The sequence below is a fragment of the Rhamphochromis sp. 'chilingali' genome (genome assembly GCF_963969265.1).
Source record: "Rhamphochromis sp. 'chilingali' genome assembly, chromosome: 2".
Lineage (NCBI taxonomy): Eukaryota > Metazoa > Chordata > Actinopteri > Cichliformes > Cichlidae > Rhamphochromis > Rhamphochromis sp. 'chilingali'.
The window spans coordinates 30,963,008-30,979,605 of NC_137930.1; the positions used below are offsets into that span (position 1 = coordinate 30,963,008).

Here is a 16,598-nt window from a genome sequence, read left to right on the forward strand (position 1 = left end):
AAAAAAGATGTAGAGTGTCAAGGTCTGGCAGCCCTTGCCAGTTGACCTGCTCATTGTGTCCATGTATTATTATTATTATTATTATTTGTCTGGGCTCCCCTCCCAGTCCCCTATTTCCCTGTTTGTGTGTATTTGTGTTTGGGCATGTGTTTCAAGAGTCATCAGAGTGGGAAGAGTTCCCGCGCTGAAGTCAGCCACACCTGCTGCTCATCAGCCCTCACCAGCTTCAGCTGATTGTCACCACGGGCAGTCTCCCTACTTAACTGTGTGGCTGAGTTTCAGTCGACGCTGGATCGTTGAGCTTACTCCTCAGTGCAGTCTGGGCTCGATAGTGAAAACTTTGTGTGTGTGATGCTCACCAGACTAATCTATGCATTTTGTCTTGCTAGGATTTGGGAACAGAGATTGTCATGGGAGCAGAGCCACTGTACAGATTGGGATTTGTAATTTCACGATTCACGCCACAGACACGAGCACTGTGTGGGATTTCGGCCCTAAATGGGTCCCACCTAGTCAACATTGCTCACTGCACTCAGGTGATTTAGCAAACGTTGTCTGGCAATCATGTGGAGGAGGTCAGTTTGTTTCTGTTTTGGGCACCTAGTACTCCTTCGATGTTAGGTTATCCTTGGCTTTACTGGCATAATCCCCAGATTTACTGGGACCAAGGGCCACGTCTCTGGGTGGAGTACTTGGTGCCACGACAACTGTGCCTAGCATTGCAGTATCCAAACCTCCCGAGCAGTTAACTAAACCTGACCTCGTCGTCGTTCCTGAGATGTATCCCAATCTGGCCAAGGTCAATAAAGATCTGTCTCTATTACTTCCACCACACTGACCTTATGACTGGAGCATAGATCTGTTTCCCGGTGCTCCTCTGGCTACTAGCTGGCTGTACTGCCTGTCTAAACCCAAAAGAGACTCCTCCGGTCGATGCGGGCTTTTTCTTTGTCGAAAAGAAAGACAAGACCCTCCGTCCCTGCAAAGACTTCTGTGACCTAAACAAAATCACCCTAAGGAATAAATATCCCTTATCTCTGCTGTCTTCTGCATCCAAGTTACTGCAGGGAGCCACCATATTTACCATACTCATCCTCCGCAGTTTTACCAATTGGTTAGTATCTGAAAGGGTGACAAGTGGAAACCTGTGTTCCATATTCATCTAGGCCACTTAGCGGATCAGTCCAAATGGCATGACTAAATACTCAATCTTCCAGTGCTTTGTAATGATGTGTTGAGAGACTTTATTAACCATTTTGTTTTTGTCTATGTGGACAACATCCTCATTTTCTCCAAGAGTCACGCCAACCATGTGAAACATGTCTGCCTCATCCTGCAATGCCTGTTGGAGAATCATCTTTTCGTGAACAGGGGCCGCTGTGGGCAGACCGGGCCAAATCAGGGCTGTGGGGGAGTGGCCTGAGCCAAAGAATCAGAAGGATCTGCAAAGATTCCTGTGGTTCACAAACTTCAACAGACAGTATATCAGAGACTTCAACAAGGTGGTAACACCCCTAACCCAACCCAAGTCACCAAAAGTTATGTTTCAGGGGTCTCCCTGCTCAGCAGGCTTTTAACCGGCTCAAGCAGCTGTTCTCCTCCGCATCCACTCTGATCCCGATGGAGCTCAATAATTGGGTAGAATAAGGTAAATTAAGTATATCAACAACGTTAAATTGCATATGCTTTTTTTCTCTTGACGTATCTCTCAGGCCGAACAAAACTAACGCGGGGGATCACAAGCTGCTGGCCATCAAATTAGCCTTGGAAGAATGGAGGCATTGGTTGGAGGGAAGTGAGCACCTCATGCTCATCTAGACGGACCACAAAAACCTGGTGCACCTGCAAGCTGCCAAGCACCTGAGTCAAGCTAGGTGGGCACTGTTTTTGTTTTGTTTTTTTCCAAGTTTTAACTTACTATCATCTACAGGCCTGGATTTCAAAATAAGAAGCTGGACACTCTATCATGCCAGTTTGAACCGCATCAAGAAGCTTCAGACAGAGAGAAGCCCATCCTACCCATCATGTGCATAGTAGGCTCCCTCACCTGGGAGATCGAAAAGCTGATTCAGGAGGCTCAAAAGAATGAACCAGATCGGGGGTCAGGACCCAACAGCCCACTGTGCGTCCCCACTGTGGGCGAGGCAAGGTCATCCACTGGGCAAACATGCCCCAATTTGCCTGCCACCCCGGTAAGAACTGCACGGTTCAGTTTCTTCAACATCTGTTTTGGTGGCTGTCTTAAGTGAAAGACAAGAATACATGACCACCTGCTCTGTTTGCATACAAAATAAGGTGCTAAACACTCCTCCAGATGGCCTGCTTCGACCACTACCTATGCCCAAGAGGCCATGGTCTCACATTGCCATGGCTCACAGGAACTGCCTCCTTCATCAGGTAACACAACCATCCTCACCATCATTGACTGCTTCTCCAAAGCTGTCCACTTTACTGTTCTACCCTAAGGTGCACACTGCCCTCGAAACTGTTAAACTGCTTCTGTGCAGCATCACAAGTGCCGCTGCCACGACTTGTAGAGGACCACGCGGGCAGCTCTCCTCAGGTCAGTGGAACAGAACAAACATCTCGTAGATTGACATCGTTCCAGCTCCCATCTATTAAGTTGGCCAGAGAGTATGGCTCTCTATCAATTAGTGGGGCAGTGGGGCAAAAAAGTATTTAGTCAGCCACCGATTGTGCAAGTTCCCCCACCTAAAATGATGACAGATGTCAGTAATTTTCACCAGAGGTACACTTCAACTGTGAGAGACAGAATGTGAAAAAAAAAATCCATGAATCCACATGGTAGGATTTGTAAAGAATTTATTTGTAAATTAGGGTGGAAAATAAGTATTTGGTCAATAACAAAAATACAACTCAATACTTTGGAACATAACCTTTGTTGGCAATAACAGAGGTCAAACGTTTACTATAGGTCTTTACCAGGTTTGCACACACAGTAGCTGGTATTTTGGCCCATTCCTCCATGCAGATCTTCTCGAGAGCAGTGATGTTTTGGGGCTGTCGCCGAGCAACACGGACTTTCAACTCCCACCACAGATTTTCTATGGGGTTGAGGTCTGGAGACTGGCTAGGCCACCAGGACTTTCAAATGCTTCTTACGGAGCCACTCCTTTGTTGCCCGGGCGGTGTGTTTTGGATCATTGTCATGTTGGAAGACCCAGCCTTGTTTCATCTTCAAAGTTCTCACTGATGGAAGGAGGTTTTGGCTCAAAATCTCACGATACATGGGCGCATTCATTCTGTCCTTAACACGGATCAGTCGTCCTGTCCCCTCGGCAGAAAAACAGCCCCATAGCATGATGTTTCCACCCCCATGCTTCACAGTAGGTATGGTGTTCTTGGGATGCAACTCAGTATTCTTCTTCCTCCAAACAAGACGAGTTGAGTTTAATTCAATTCAATTTTATTTATATAGCGCCAAATCACAACAAAAGTCGCCTCAAGGCGCTTCATAGATACAGAGAAAAACCCAACAATCATATGAACCCCTATGAGCAAGCACTTTGGCGACAGTGGGAAGGAAAAACTCCCTTTTAACAGGAAGAAACCTCCGGCAGAACCAGGCTCAGGGAGGGGCGGCCATCTGCTGCGACCGGTTGGGGTGAGAGAAGGAAGACAGGATAAAGACATGCTGTGGAAGAGAGACAGAGGTTAATAACAGATATGATTCAATGCAGAGAGGTCTATTAATACATAGTGAGTGAGAAAGGTGACTGGAAAGGAAAAACTCAATGCATCATGGGAATCCCCCGGCAGCCTACATCTATTGCAGCATAACTAAGGGAGGATTCAGGGTCACCTGGTCCAGCCCTAACTATATGCTTTAGCAAAAAGGAAAGTTTTAAGCCTAATCTTAAAAGTAGAGATAGTGTCTGTCTCCCGAATCCAAACTGGAAGCTGGTTCCACAGAAGAGGGGCCTGAAAACTGAAGGCTCTCCCTCCCATTCTACTTTTAAATACTCTAGGAACAACAAGTAGGCCTGCGGAGCGAGAGCGAAGTGCTCTAATAGGGTGATATGGTACTACAAGGCCATTAAGATAAGATGGGGCCTGATTATTTAAGACCTTGTATGTGAGGAGCAGGATTTTGAATTCAATTCTGGATTTAACAGGAAGCCAATGAAGGGAAGCCAAAACAGGAGAAATATGCTCTCTCTTTCTAGTCCCTGTCAGGACTCTTGCTGCAGCATTTTGGATTAGTTGAAGGCTTTTCAGCGAGTTTTTTGGACATCCTGATAATAATGAATTACAGTAGTCCAGCCTGGAAGTAATAAATGCATGAACTAGTTTTTCAGCGTCACTCTGAGACAGGATATTTCTAATTTTAGAGATGTTGCGCAAATGGAAGAAAGCAGTCTTACATATTTGTTTAATATGTGCGTTGAAGGACATGTCCTGGTCAAAAATGACTCCCAGGTTCCTCACCGCGTTACTGGAGGCCAAGGTAATGCCATCCAGAGTAAGAATCTGGTTAGATACCATATTTCTAAGATTTTCAGGGCCGAGTACAATAACCTCAGTTTTATCTGAATTAAGAAGCAGAAAGTTAGCGGCCATCCAGGTCTTTATGTCTTTAAGACATTCCTGCAGTTTAACTAATTGGTGTGTGTCATCTGGCTTCATGGACAGATAGAGCTGGGTGTCATCAGCATAGCAGTGAAAATGTATGCTATGTCTTCTAATGATACTGCCTAAGGGAAGCATGTATAATGTAAACAGAATTGGTCCTAGCACTGAACCCTGTGGAACTCCATAATTAACCTCAGTGTGTGAAGAGGACTCTCCATTTACATGCACAAACTGGAGTCTATTAGATAGATATGATACAAACCACTGCAGCGCAGTACCTGTAATACCTACTGCATGTTCTAATCGCTCTAATAGGATATTATGGTCGACAGTATCGAACGCTGCACTAAGGTCTAGCAGGACAAGCACAGAGATGAGTCCACTGTCAGAGGCCATAAGAAGATCATTTGTAACCTTCACTAAAGCTGTTTCTGTGCTGTGATGAGCTCTGAAACCTGACTGAAACTCTTCAAATAAGCCATTCCTCTGCAGATGATCTGTTAGCTGTTTGACAACTACTCTTTCAAGGATTTTTGATATGAAAGGAAGGTTGGAGATTGGCCTATAATTAGCTAAGACTGCTGGGTCTAGAGATGGCTTTTTGAGTAAAGGTTTAACTACAGCCAGCTTGAAGGCCTGTGGTACATAGCCGATCATTAGAGATAGGTTGATCATATTTAAGATCGAAGAATTAATTAATGGCAGGACTTCTTTGAGCAGTTTTGTAGGAATGGGGTCTAAAAGACAGGTTGATGGTTTGGAGGAAGTAATTATTGAAGTTAACTCAGAAAGATCAATTGGAGAAAAAGAGTCTAACTTAACATCAATGGTACTAAGAGTAGCTGTAGATAATATTACATCTGTGGGATGATTACTGGTAATTTTTTCTCTAATGATAAAAATTTTATTTGTGAAGAAGTTCATGAAGTCATTACTAGTTAACGTTAAAGGGATGGTTGGCTCAAAAGAGCTCTGACTTTTTGTCAGCCTGGCTACAGTGCTGAAGAGAAACCTGGGGTTGTTCTTATTTACTTCAATCAGTGACGAATAGTAAGATCTTCTGGCTTTGCGGAGGGCTTTCTTATAAAGCAGCAAACTATTTCTCCAGGCTAAATGATGATCCTCTAGATTTGTGACACGCCATTTCCTCTCCAGATTACGAGTCATCTGCTTTAGGGTACGTGTTTGAGAATTATACCACGGAGTCAGGTACTTCTGATTTGAGGCCTTAGTTTTCACAGGAGCTACAGTATCCAGAGTCGTACGTAGTGAGGAGGTGAAATTATTAACAAGATAATCGACCTCTGTTGGGGTAGCGTTCAGATAGCTGCTCTGCTCTGTGTTGGTACAGGGCATTGGAGATGATAACAGTGGGTGGATTATATTCTTAAACTTAGTTACAGCACTTTCAGAAAGACACCTACTTTGATAAAGTCTACTCTTCACCGCTGTGTAATCAATTATTGTAAAAGTAAATGTTATCAGGAAATGATCAGACAGGAGAGGGTTTTCAGGAAACACTGTTAAATGTTCAGTTTCTATGCCATATGTTAAAACAAGATCTAGAGTGTGATTAAAGTGGTGGGTGGGTTCTTTTACATTTTGAGAGAAGCCAATTGAGTCTAATAACAGATTAAATGCCATGTTGAGGCTGTCATTTTTAGCATCTACATGGATGTTAAAATCACCCACAATAATTATTTTATCTGAGCTGAGAACTAAATCAGATATAAAGTCTGAGAAATCAGACAGAAACTTGTCCCCTTGGCAGAAAAACAGCCCCATAGCATGATGTTTCCACCCCCATGCTTCACAGTAGGTATGGTGTTCTTGGGATGCAACTCAGTATTCTTCTTCCTCCAAACACGACGAGTTGAGTTTATACCAAAAAGTTCTACTTTGGTTTCATCTGACCACATGACATTCTCCCAATCCTCTGCTGTATCATCCATGTGCTCTCTGGCAAACTTCAGACGGGCATGGACATGCACTGGCTTCAGCAGCGGAACACGTCTGGCACTGCGGGATTTGATTCCCTGCCGTTGTAGTGTGTTACTGATGGTGACCTTTGTTACTTTGGTCCCAGCTCTCTGCAGGTCATTCACCAGGTCCCCCCGTGTGGTTCTGGGATCTTTGCTCACCGTTCTCATGATCATTTTGACCCCACGGGATGAGATCTTGCGTGGAGCCCCAGATCGAGGGAGATTATCAGTGGTCTTGTATGTCTTCCATTTTCTGATGATTGCTCCCACAGTTGATTTTTTCACACCAAGCTGCTTGCCTATTGTAGATTCACTCTTCCCAGTCTGGTGCAGGTCTACAATACTTTTCCTGGTGTACTTCGAAAGCTCTTTGGTCTTGGCCATGGCGGAGTTTGGAGTCTGACTGTTTGAGGCTGTGGACAGGTGTCTTTTATACAGATGATGAGTTCAAACAGGTGCCATTCATACAGGTAACGAGTGGGGGACAGAAAAGCTTCTTACAGAAGACGTTACAGGTCTGTGAGAGCCAGAGATTTTCCTTGTTTGAGGTGACCAAATACTTATTTTCCACCCTAATTTACGAATAAATTCTTTACAAATCCTACCATGTGAATTCGTGGATTTTTTTTTCACATTCTGTCTCTCACAGTTGAAGTGTACCTCTGGTGCAAATTAATGACCTCTGTCATCATTTTAAGTGGGGGAACTTGCACAATCGGTGGCTGACTAAATACTTTTTTGCCCCACTGTAAGTACCTATGTGAACCGAATCAAAAAAACTCGCACCCCGGTGCTATGGAGGACCACATTTTTGAATTCCAATTTAATAAACTGATTTTCAAAATGCTTTTTTAAAATTTCATTTGATAAACCTTTTTCGAATTCCAATTTAATAGACTGATTTTCAAAATGCTTTTTTAAAATTTCATTTGATAAACCTTTTTCGAATTCCAATTTAATAGACTGATTTTCAAAATGCTTTTTAAAATGGCGATTCCACTCCTCGTTTCAAAATCCATTTCCCTTTTCTGTTCACTCACGGATTAGCTCAGGGATTAACATTTGGATTAACAGATGGATTAGCAACTTCATTTTAAAAATCCTGCTGCTATTCAAATTATCCAAACCATGGGATGTAAGGAGCTCTCTGATTGGCTGACACAGGTTGGTTGCCTGGATTTTTCTATGCTGCCTGTAATTGGCCTTGCTAGAAGTCTGACTAGCTATCCAAACAGCTAAACATGAAGCCAGGAACTCCAGACAATAGATGAGATCTTATGAAGTTTACTGGTTCTTTCATTTTGTGAAACTGTAACAATAAAGCATATGTGGAAATGTACATTACTCATCTGTACTGTTAACAACAACATGTGCCTTAAACCAATGACCTAACAATGCATTTGAGAAGCTAGCATGACGATTAGCACCGCTAATTAGCATATGAACTGGCAATCTCATTTACATATGAATAGCACATTGAAAACTTGTTAACTGTGATCCATCACACATAAAGACAGCACTTGGAGTGTCTCATTGCTTTTTACCATTAACTACTTACAGACAATGCTTTAACAAAAACCCAAAGAAGGACATGAATGTGGAGCAGCCATCTTGAAACAGCATAGCAAGAAAACATGAACTTCCTGTCTAACTCTTCTTCTACTGTCACAAAATATCGACTTAAAGGGGCCACAGGGTGGCACATTTTACTAACATTTAAAACATGAAATTAATTAAGCAGTAACATAACACTACCGTTTGTGCTCATAGCTTTGCCTTGCTAAGAAGCGTGTTGTCCAAAGGCCGTTCAGCCTCGGGATTTACACTAGGCTCGAAACTTTATGTCGCAGCTGTACAAGCTAGACGTAAAATTTTCATAAGCTAAAATGACCTTAAAATAACGGGGCTACGTGTGGTGATGCTAGTGTTAGCCATGTTAGCATGTTACCTTCAACAGGTGGTCGGACTGAGTAAACAGGCACACAGTCAGAGGTTCAGCTCTCCGTTTCACTGCAGGGTTCCTTCATTCTTCACATATTTATGTCGCGCCGAGTGTAAATCCCGAGGCTGAACAGCCTTTGGACAAGAAGACACGCTTCTTAGCAGGGCGAAGCTATGAGCACAAACAGCAGCATAGTAAAATGCAGGTAGCCAGCCTGTGTCTGTCCAACCAATCAGAGAGCTCCTTACATCCCATGGTTTGGCTCATTTGAATAGCAGCAGGATTTTTAAAATGAAGTTGCTAATCCAGCTGCTAATCCAAATGTTAAACCCTGAGCTAATCCGTGAGTGAACAGGAAAGGGAAATGGATTTTGAAACGAGGAGTGGAATCGCCATTTTAAAAAGCATTTTAAAAATTAGTTTATTAAATTGGAATTCAAAAATTAATTTACAAATGTAGAATTTATTCTACAATTCTTTATTTAAAAACAGAATTCTTTATTTCAATGCGCGTGGGGATTGTCACATTGTTATTCACTTTTGTTCACTGTAAATAAATTCGCTGTCTCCTTTTGGAAAAGATCTGCGTTTAGGTCTTATTTTTTTTTTACCACAGACGTGACAGAGAGAGAAAGAGATCTGCACCTTGGAACTGTTTCATAGTATAACCTTCACATACTTTATCCAAAGCAGACTTTCTGCTGAATCACCCACAAGTTGTGTGTCTTTAGGGACTTGCTAGCTGGCAAAGCATTTAAGAGAGTTAATACCATACAGCTTATGACAAAATTTGATCCGAAGTGATTGATGGCCCTAATCACGACCTTTTGACCTCCCGCCCCTCCCCCCCGGAAGCGTGTAATGAGCGTGACGAATCGCATCCGGAGAAGGGGGGTGGGAAACCCCCCGCGTGACGAATCGTATCCTGAGAAAGGGGGGCGAACCCCGGAAGCGCGCCATCTGTTGCTAACCGTGTCGAATTGCACCCTGAGAAAGGAGGGGTGAACCCCGGAAGCGCGTCATCTGTTGTTGGGGAAAAAAAGTTTTTTAGAGGGAGGGGGGAAACCTCCGGAAGCGCGTCATCTGTTGTTGGGAAAAAAAGTTTTTAGAGGGAGGGGGAAACCTCCGGAAGCGCGCCATCTGTTGGAGGGGAATAAAAAAGCAGAGAGAGGAGTCCGTCACAATTTCTAAGGCACAGACACAAGATGGATTTCCTTCTGCAGCGTTCCTGTGTCCGATGAGATCTGCTCTCCCAAAGAAGAAGGTTTTGAATATGACATATTCAATCTCGATCCGGACCTTATGACCCTACCGGAAATACTCCGGAAGTGTCTAGTCATTTTCAGACCTGTTGCGTCATGTTCCCTAAGCACAGCGGTGATGCAGCAGCTGATTCTGTGATGTATAGAGAGACAGAGCGGATGTAATTTTACTTTCTTAAGCTGCACCGGCGTTTGTAATGGAAATAAAGAGTGACTTCCTGTAGAGATTTCAATAGTATTTTATTTTCCTATAATACAGACGCTGTAAAAAACCTTTAAGATACACCATAGCTTGTGATGAAAAGAAGAACTTTCTATCAGCTTGTAACCTACAGGCTGCCTATGTGTAAAAAATGAATAAATATCGCTTAGTGAATACTACTTTTCCTTTTGAGAGACTGAAAAACAAACCAGCGACAGGCGATCTTGTTTCACACACACACACACACACACACACACACACACACACACACACACACACACACACCCCGCGGGCCAAGGAGGAGTTTTTTTCTTCAATACTTTAACAATAAGTTTTCTCAATAGATAGAAAATGATGACGCTGAGGAGTCAACATCCGATATTATCATTGTTTGTAACCCGGTTTCGTACATCTCCCCATAAAACTAGTCTTAGTGAGGAAAAAAGCTCATATTCGAATAAGTTTATTAAAGCACCCCCCTCTGTGGGAAAGAGTCAACCATGAGGAGAGTTTTGTCAACAGCAATTGTCCATTTGGTAAAACAAATATCCGTCTCAAAGTCGTATTTTACCGTTGCAGAAAACAGACGGCGTTCGCAAGAAGGCCCACACACACACACACACACACACACACACACACACACACTCACACACACACACACACACACACCGCGGGTACTTTTACAATGGGTTTTCTCAATAGATAGAAAATGTTGATCCGCTGAGGAGTCAACATCCGATATTATCATTGCTTGTAACCCGGTTTCTTACATCTCCCCATAAAACAAGTCTTAGTGGGGAAAAAAGCTCATATTCGAATAAGTTTATTAAAGCACCCCCCTCTGTGGGAAAGAGTCAACCATGAGGAGAGTTTTGTCAACAGCAATTGTCCATTTGGTAAAACAAATATCCGTCTCAAAGTCGTATTTTACCGTTGCAGAAAACAGACGGCGTTCGCAAGAAGGCGCACACACACACACACACACACACACACCCCGCGGGCCAAGGAGGAGTTTTTTTCTTCATTACTTTTTACAATAAGTTTTCTCAATAGATAGAAAATGATGACGCTGAGGAGTCAACATCCGATATTATCATTGCTTGTAACCCGGTTTCTTACATCTCCCCATAAAACTAGTCTTAGTGGAAAAAAAGCTCATATTCGAATAAGTTTATTAAAACACCCCCCTCTGTGGGAAAGAGTCAACCATGAGGCGAGTTTTGTCAACAGCAAGAACAAGGTCAGACAGCAATTGTCCATTTGGTAAAACAAATACCCGTCTCAAAGCCATATTTTACCGTTGCAGAATGTGGGAAAACAGACGGCGTTCGCAAGAAGGCAATCAAAAAAAAACCAACCCACTCTAACTATCGGTATTGTCAAGAGAAAGATGCGAAAAACAGATGCTTCGCTAGACTAGGATAAAATGAGAGAAGAAGCGGAAGGGGAGTCGCTATCTGCTCATCCCCTACTGTGACAGTTCTACCAATCGCGAGGAAGAATCCGTGAATATTATGTCAGCATTCCGTTCAAACAACGCCGCCGATCAGAGCGCCAGAGCCATCTCGCCAGAACTGTTCATACCTCACCCCGGTAAGTTTTTTTCTTTACGACTTTAAATTATATATCAACAGAGATGTCAATAATTTGATTACTTTCTTTTAGATTTCTACATCAACGATTTCACGCAAGTGGACTACGGTACGTTTAAATAAGTATATACCATTTTTTAAATAAGTTTAGATAGACTTGATTTAACCATGCTCTGATACTTACAGAAACAATCGATAATGCAGTGAGTAACAGCAGAAATCCGGCCGTTTTCCGCGGCGAATTAGAAGCCATATCCCCCGCAGAACCTCCGCTGCCGCCGCGTCGGAGAGAAGAACGAGAAGACGGCGCTATTTTCGTCTCCGCATACCGGGAGAACCGCGGAGAAAAAAGTTTTAAAATCGAAGGTAAACAATATGATGCATTATCCGCCATTTTGTTGAATAACAGGATGTGACGGAGTAATCCGAGTGTGCTATACCGCCCCTCCCGACCCGGAGCAGATTTTTAAAAAGTTTAGCTTTATTTCTCGACAGAGGTAACCGAGAATATACAGACCCCGCCGCAGCGAAAAGAAGAAGAAGAAGAAGAAGAAGACGACGACGTTATTTTCGTCAACGCATACCGGGAGAACTGCAGGAAAATACCTTTTAAACCAAAAGGTAAACAATATGATGCAATATCCGTCATTTCGATAAATATCAGGATGTGGCGGAGTAATCCGAGTGTGCTATACCGCCCCTCCCGACTTGGAGTGGTATAAAGCGTGCTAGAAAGTTTTTAATTTATTAAATCTTTCTCTTTTTTGTTTTATTTCTCGGCAGCCGAGATTGCGGATATACCTATTCAAGCCCCCTCCGCTACAGACAATCGCGCGGAGGAGCGAGGTAAATAAAAAGTTTTTTCATTCTCGAAAAATAGGGAGGAGGAGGTTGTTTTCTTAAATCTCTTCTGTTTTATTTCTCGGCAGCCGAGATTGCAGATTTACCTAACCAATCCCCCGCCGCTACAGACAATCGCGCGGAGGAGCGAGGTAAATAAAAAGTTTTTTCATTCTCAAAAAAATAGGAAGGATGAGATTGTTTTCTTAAATCTCTTCTGTTTTATTTCCCCCCGACAGAGACCGATACAGAAAATCAGGCGGAAGAAAATCAGGCTGAGGAGGAGGAGGAACCGTCCAGATCTCCTCCTCTCAGGAGAGTGAGAGCTCCTCTCAGGAGACCGAGAGGTAATTGACGGGGGGATGAATCGATCCTATTAAACTTCTCTGCTCTATAAAAATAAAAAATGTAAGGTTTAAAAAATACATTCTGTCCGTCTTTTCTTACAGCTCGACGGATGCTTCATAAGAAGAGAATCCTTGAAAACCTCGCTTTCATGTACGCCATAACAGTTCGCACATATGCATCGATATACAGACACAAGGACCTGTAAAGTAAAAGCATGTAAAAGTCTGTGAATTAAGAAATAAAGAAAATCATGTCGGAAGAACACAGCATCCCTGAGGCTTTGTTGGAAGCCGTGGCAGAATTAAACAGAAACGATGAACATTTAGCCCCACCGATAGAAAACAATATAGCCCCACCACCAAACGATCCACTACAACCTTTAGAAAACGCATTGCAGGTCCTCCTTCAAAACATTGAAAACGAACGGCTTGCCGGTCTACTGAACTTTGACCCTCTGCAGCCGATAGAAAATGCTCTTCAGCTCTACGACCAGCAGCAGGGGGAGGAGCAGGTGCAGCAGCATCATCAGCAGCCCAGGGAGGAGGAGGACCGGCCTGCGGAGCATCAACAAGGAGGAGGAGGATCTCGGGTACAGAACGATGCGGTGACTCGCCGCGAACATTTTAATAATTTCGAAATAAGGCGAGTATTCAACATTCCCTCTCCGGATGAAGCGAGCGACCTCGCTCAATTTTACCTCGACGTCAGGGATAATTTTGTAGATCTAGCGGATAGGGTCAGACCGGAAGTTAGTCGTAACGACCGGGTTCAACTGGAGATCATCAGCGAGCACGCGCGAAATCACTCTGTTTTTAACGTCGATGACGAAAGCGCTGAAAACATTGTACCGGTTTTTGAGGACCTGCTAGCCAGGCTGATACAATCAAACGGAGCGATCGTCGCAGGCTCTCCCCTAGAAATTGTTGTGCAAGTAATTAGAAATCCTAGAGGCGGTGGCAGTAATGACCCGCGTAAAAAAATTCACAAAATGTTAGATGATGAAATTCTAGTCAAAAAGCGTCGCTGTCTGTACGTGGTAAAAAACAAAAACGATAATCTGTGTTTTGCCATCAACCTGATTCACCTCACTCAACCTCATTTCACAGATAAACAGGCCCTGGAACGCGGCAGAGAGCTGCAGCGTTTAGCGGGGTTGACCGATCGCACTCAGGTAACTCTCACAGACATAGGTAAATTCGAACAAATACTAAAACGTAAAATCGTCGTGTTTTACCGCCCGCCCGAGGACAGAACTCTTTCATTAATCGAAACAGACTACCCGAACACGCCTCACCCCGCTGTACCTATTCTTATTCCACCATCACTATTACGGAATAAAAAATCTAAAAACATTTTTAGGAATTCAGTACATTTGCGAGGAATGTCACCGCGGGTATTATAAAAGAGAGGAACACTTTTGTCAAAACCGCTGCAACCTCTGTTTTGACCCCGCATGCCCCTCTCACTTTCTGGACTCTGTAATCTGTACGGATTGTAACAGATCATGTCGCACACACGCGTGTTATTTAAAGCACAAACAACCTAGAATTCACTCCGGTTCAGACCTCAGCGTTTGTCAACAATTGTATAAATGTCCGGACTGCAAGCACCTCTCCCGTCACGGAAAGCACAGGTGCACAGCCGCCAGATGTAAAATCTGTCGCGCGGAGTTTCCTCCCGACAACGATCAACACCTGTGTTACATCCAACCTTTGAAACATGAAAACTCTGATAACGCTTCCATAATCTTTTATGACTTTGAAACCTTCCCAGACAGGGAGGGGGCGCACGTCCCTTACCTAGTGTGCACAAAATCTCTAGAAGGAGAAGAGTGGCACGCTTACGGTGTAGACTGTGTTGAAAAGTTTCTCCAAAGATACAGAAGGAAAAGATATAGAGAGACCACGTTCGTTGCGCACAACGCGAAAGGGTTTGACAGCTATTTAATTCTAAGTCACCTGGTGGGGGGTGGGATGACGCCCTCTCTCATCATGCAAGGCAGTAAAATTATATGTTTCACAGAATCCGATTTCCTTCTCAAATTCATAGACTCGCTTTCTTTTCTCACCATGCGTCTCAGCGCTATGCCCAAAGCTTTAGGCTTCGAGGACAAATCCAAGGGATTTTTTCCTCACAAATTCAGCTCGCGGGACCGTTTAAAATACTCGGGTCCGTACCCTCCTCCTTCAGATTACGGGGTGGAGCGCATGTCACCCCCCGAACGGGCAGAGTTTTTGCGTTGGCACTGCGAGGCCTCCCGGGGAGTGTTTAACTTTGAAAAAGAGTCCCTGTATTACTGCCGAAACGACGTTAATATCCTGAGAGAGGCGTGCGTAAAGTTCAGAGACGGTTTTATAGGCGAAACTAAAGTAGACCCTTTCAGCTGCGTCACTATAGCTTCAGCCTGCATGAAAGTGTTTCTCACCAATTTCCTACCCGAAAACAGTCTGGCCATTCCCTCGCCTGACAACTACGGGCGCAGGTTCAAAGCCTATTCGCACGCGTCCATTCAGTGGCTGGAGTGGGTAGCTCACTCTCAGAAAATTCCCGTTCAACACGCTCTCACAACCGGCGGGGAGAAAAAAATAGGCCCGTACTTTGTCGACGGATACGCGCTGATTAACGGGGAAAAGTGGGTGTGGGAATTTCTGGGATGCTTTTATCACGGCTGTCCAAAATGCTACAGGCCTGAGGAAATCTGCCCTTTGACCCGCGCTCCTTACGGGGACCTGCACGCCTCTGCCGAGGCGAGGCTCCGGGAGCTGAGAAACGTTTACAGAGTCCGCACGGTCACTCTGTGGGAGCACGAATGGAACAAGATGAAAAAATCGAACGAGGAGGTTATAAATTTTATGCGGAGCTACGAAGTCCCGGAACCTCTGTCTCCTCGCTCGGGGCTTTACGGAGGCCGCACTTCAGCCTTGAGGCTGCGTTACAGCGCCTCGCCAGGAGAAAATGTGTATTACGTAGAGGTCACATCCCTGTACCCTTACGTCAACGCCAAGCGCGCTTACCCTCTGCATCACCCTCAAATCATCAGAGAGAATTTTGCAGACCCTCGCAGTTATTTCGGGCTGATCAGAGCCACCGTTTACCCGCCGCGCGGGGTCTATTTCCCCGTTCTACCGTACAAAACCCCCGGAGGTAAATTAATATTCTCCCTCTGTCGCACCTGCGCCGAGACCAATCAACAAAGCGGTCCGTGCCTTCACGACGACGAGGCCAGAGCTCTCACCGGGGTCTGGGTCACCGTAGAGTTTAACAAAGCCTTAGAATTAGGTTACAGAGTGGCTAAAATCACAGAGGTCTGGCACTTTGATAGTAGCAGCAGCGATATTTTCGCCGGCTATATTAACACTTTTCTCAAAGGCAAACAGGAAGCCTCCGGTTATCCTCCGGAAGCTCGCGACGAGGATGAGAGGAACAAATACGTGGAAGAGTACCACAGGCATCAGGGCATACGTTTAGACCCGTCAAAAATAGAGGTGAATCCGGCCAAAAGACAAGTTTCGAAATTGTGTCTCAACAGTTTCTGGGGAAAGTTTGCTCAGAGAGCCAACATGACTCAGACCGCTCTGGTCAGAAAGCCGAGTCAGTTTTTTAACTACGTCTTTTCAGGACAGTACGTCTTTAAACACGTCTCTTTTTTAAAGACCAAAAAACAGGAAGTGGCTTTAATTCAGTGGAGCTATAACGAGCGGTGCGTGATACCTCCCGGCGCGACCAATAACGTTTTCATCGCCGCTTTCACCACAGCCTACGCCCGTCTAAAACTCTACGAGTATTTAGAAAAATTGCAGCGCAGCGTTCTGTACACCGACACCGACTCTCTGATCT

General features: G+C 44.3%; 1 protein-coding gene across 1 annotated transcript; it reads left to right on the top strand.

Moving 5' to 3' along the window:
* The first annotated feature begins 11,414 nt into the window (after nucleotides 1–11,414).
* LOC308391725 (uncharacterized protein) lies at nucleotides 11,415–13,840 on the top strand. Its single transcript, XM_080874426.1, has 8 exons — nucleotides 11,415–11,574; nucleotides 11,647–11,682; nucleotides 11,760–11,939; nucleotides 12,069–12,194; nucleotides 12,357–12,419; nucleotides 12,503–12,565; nucleotides 12,653–12,760; nucleotides 12,863–13,840. Exons 1-8 carry the CDS (start codon nucleotides 11,496–11,498, stop codon nucleotides 12,964–12,966), a joined length of 759 nt encoding a protein of 252 aa, XP_080730552.1. The 5' UTR covers nucleotides 11,415–11,495; the 3' UTR covers nucleotides 12,967–13,840.
* The last annotated feature ends 2,758 nt before the right edge of the window (nucleotides 13,841–16,598 follow it).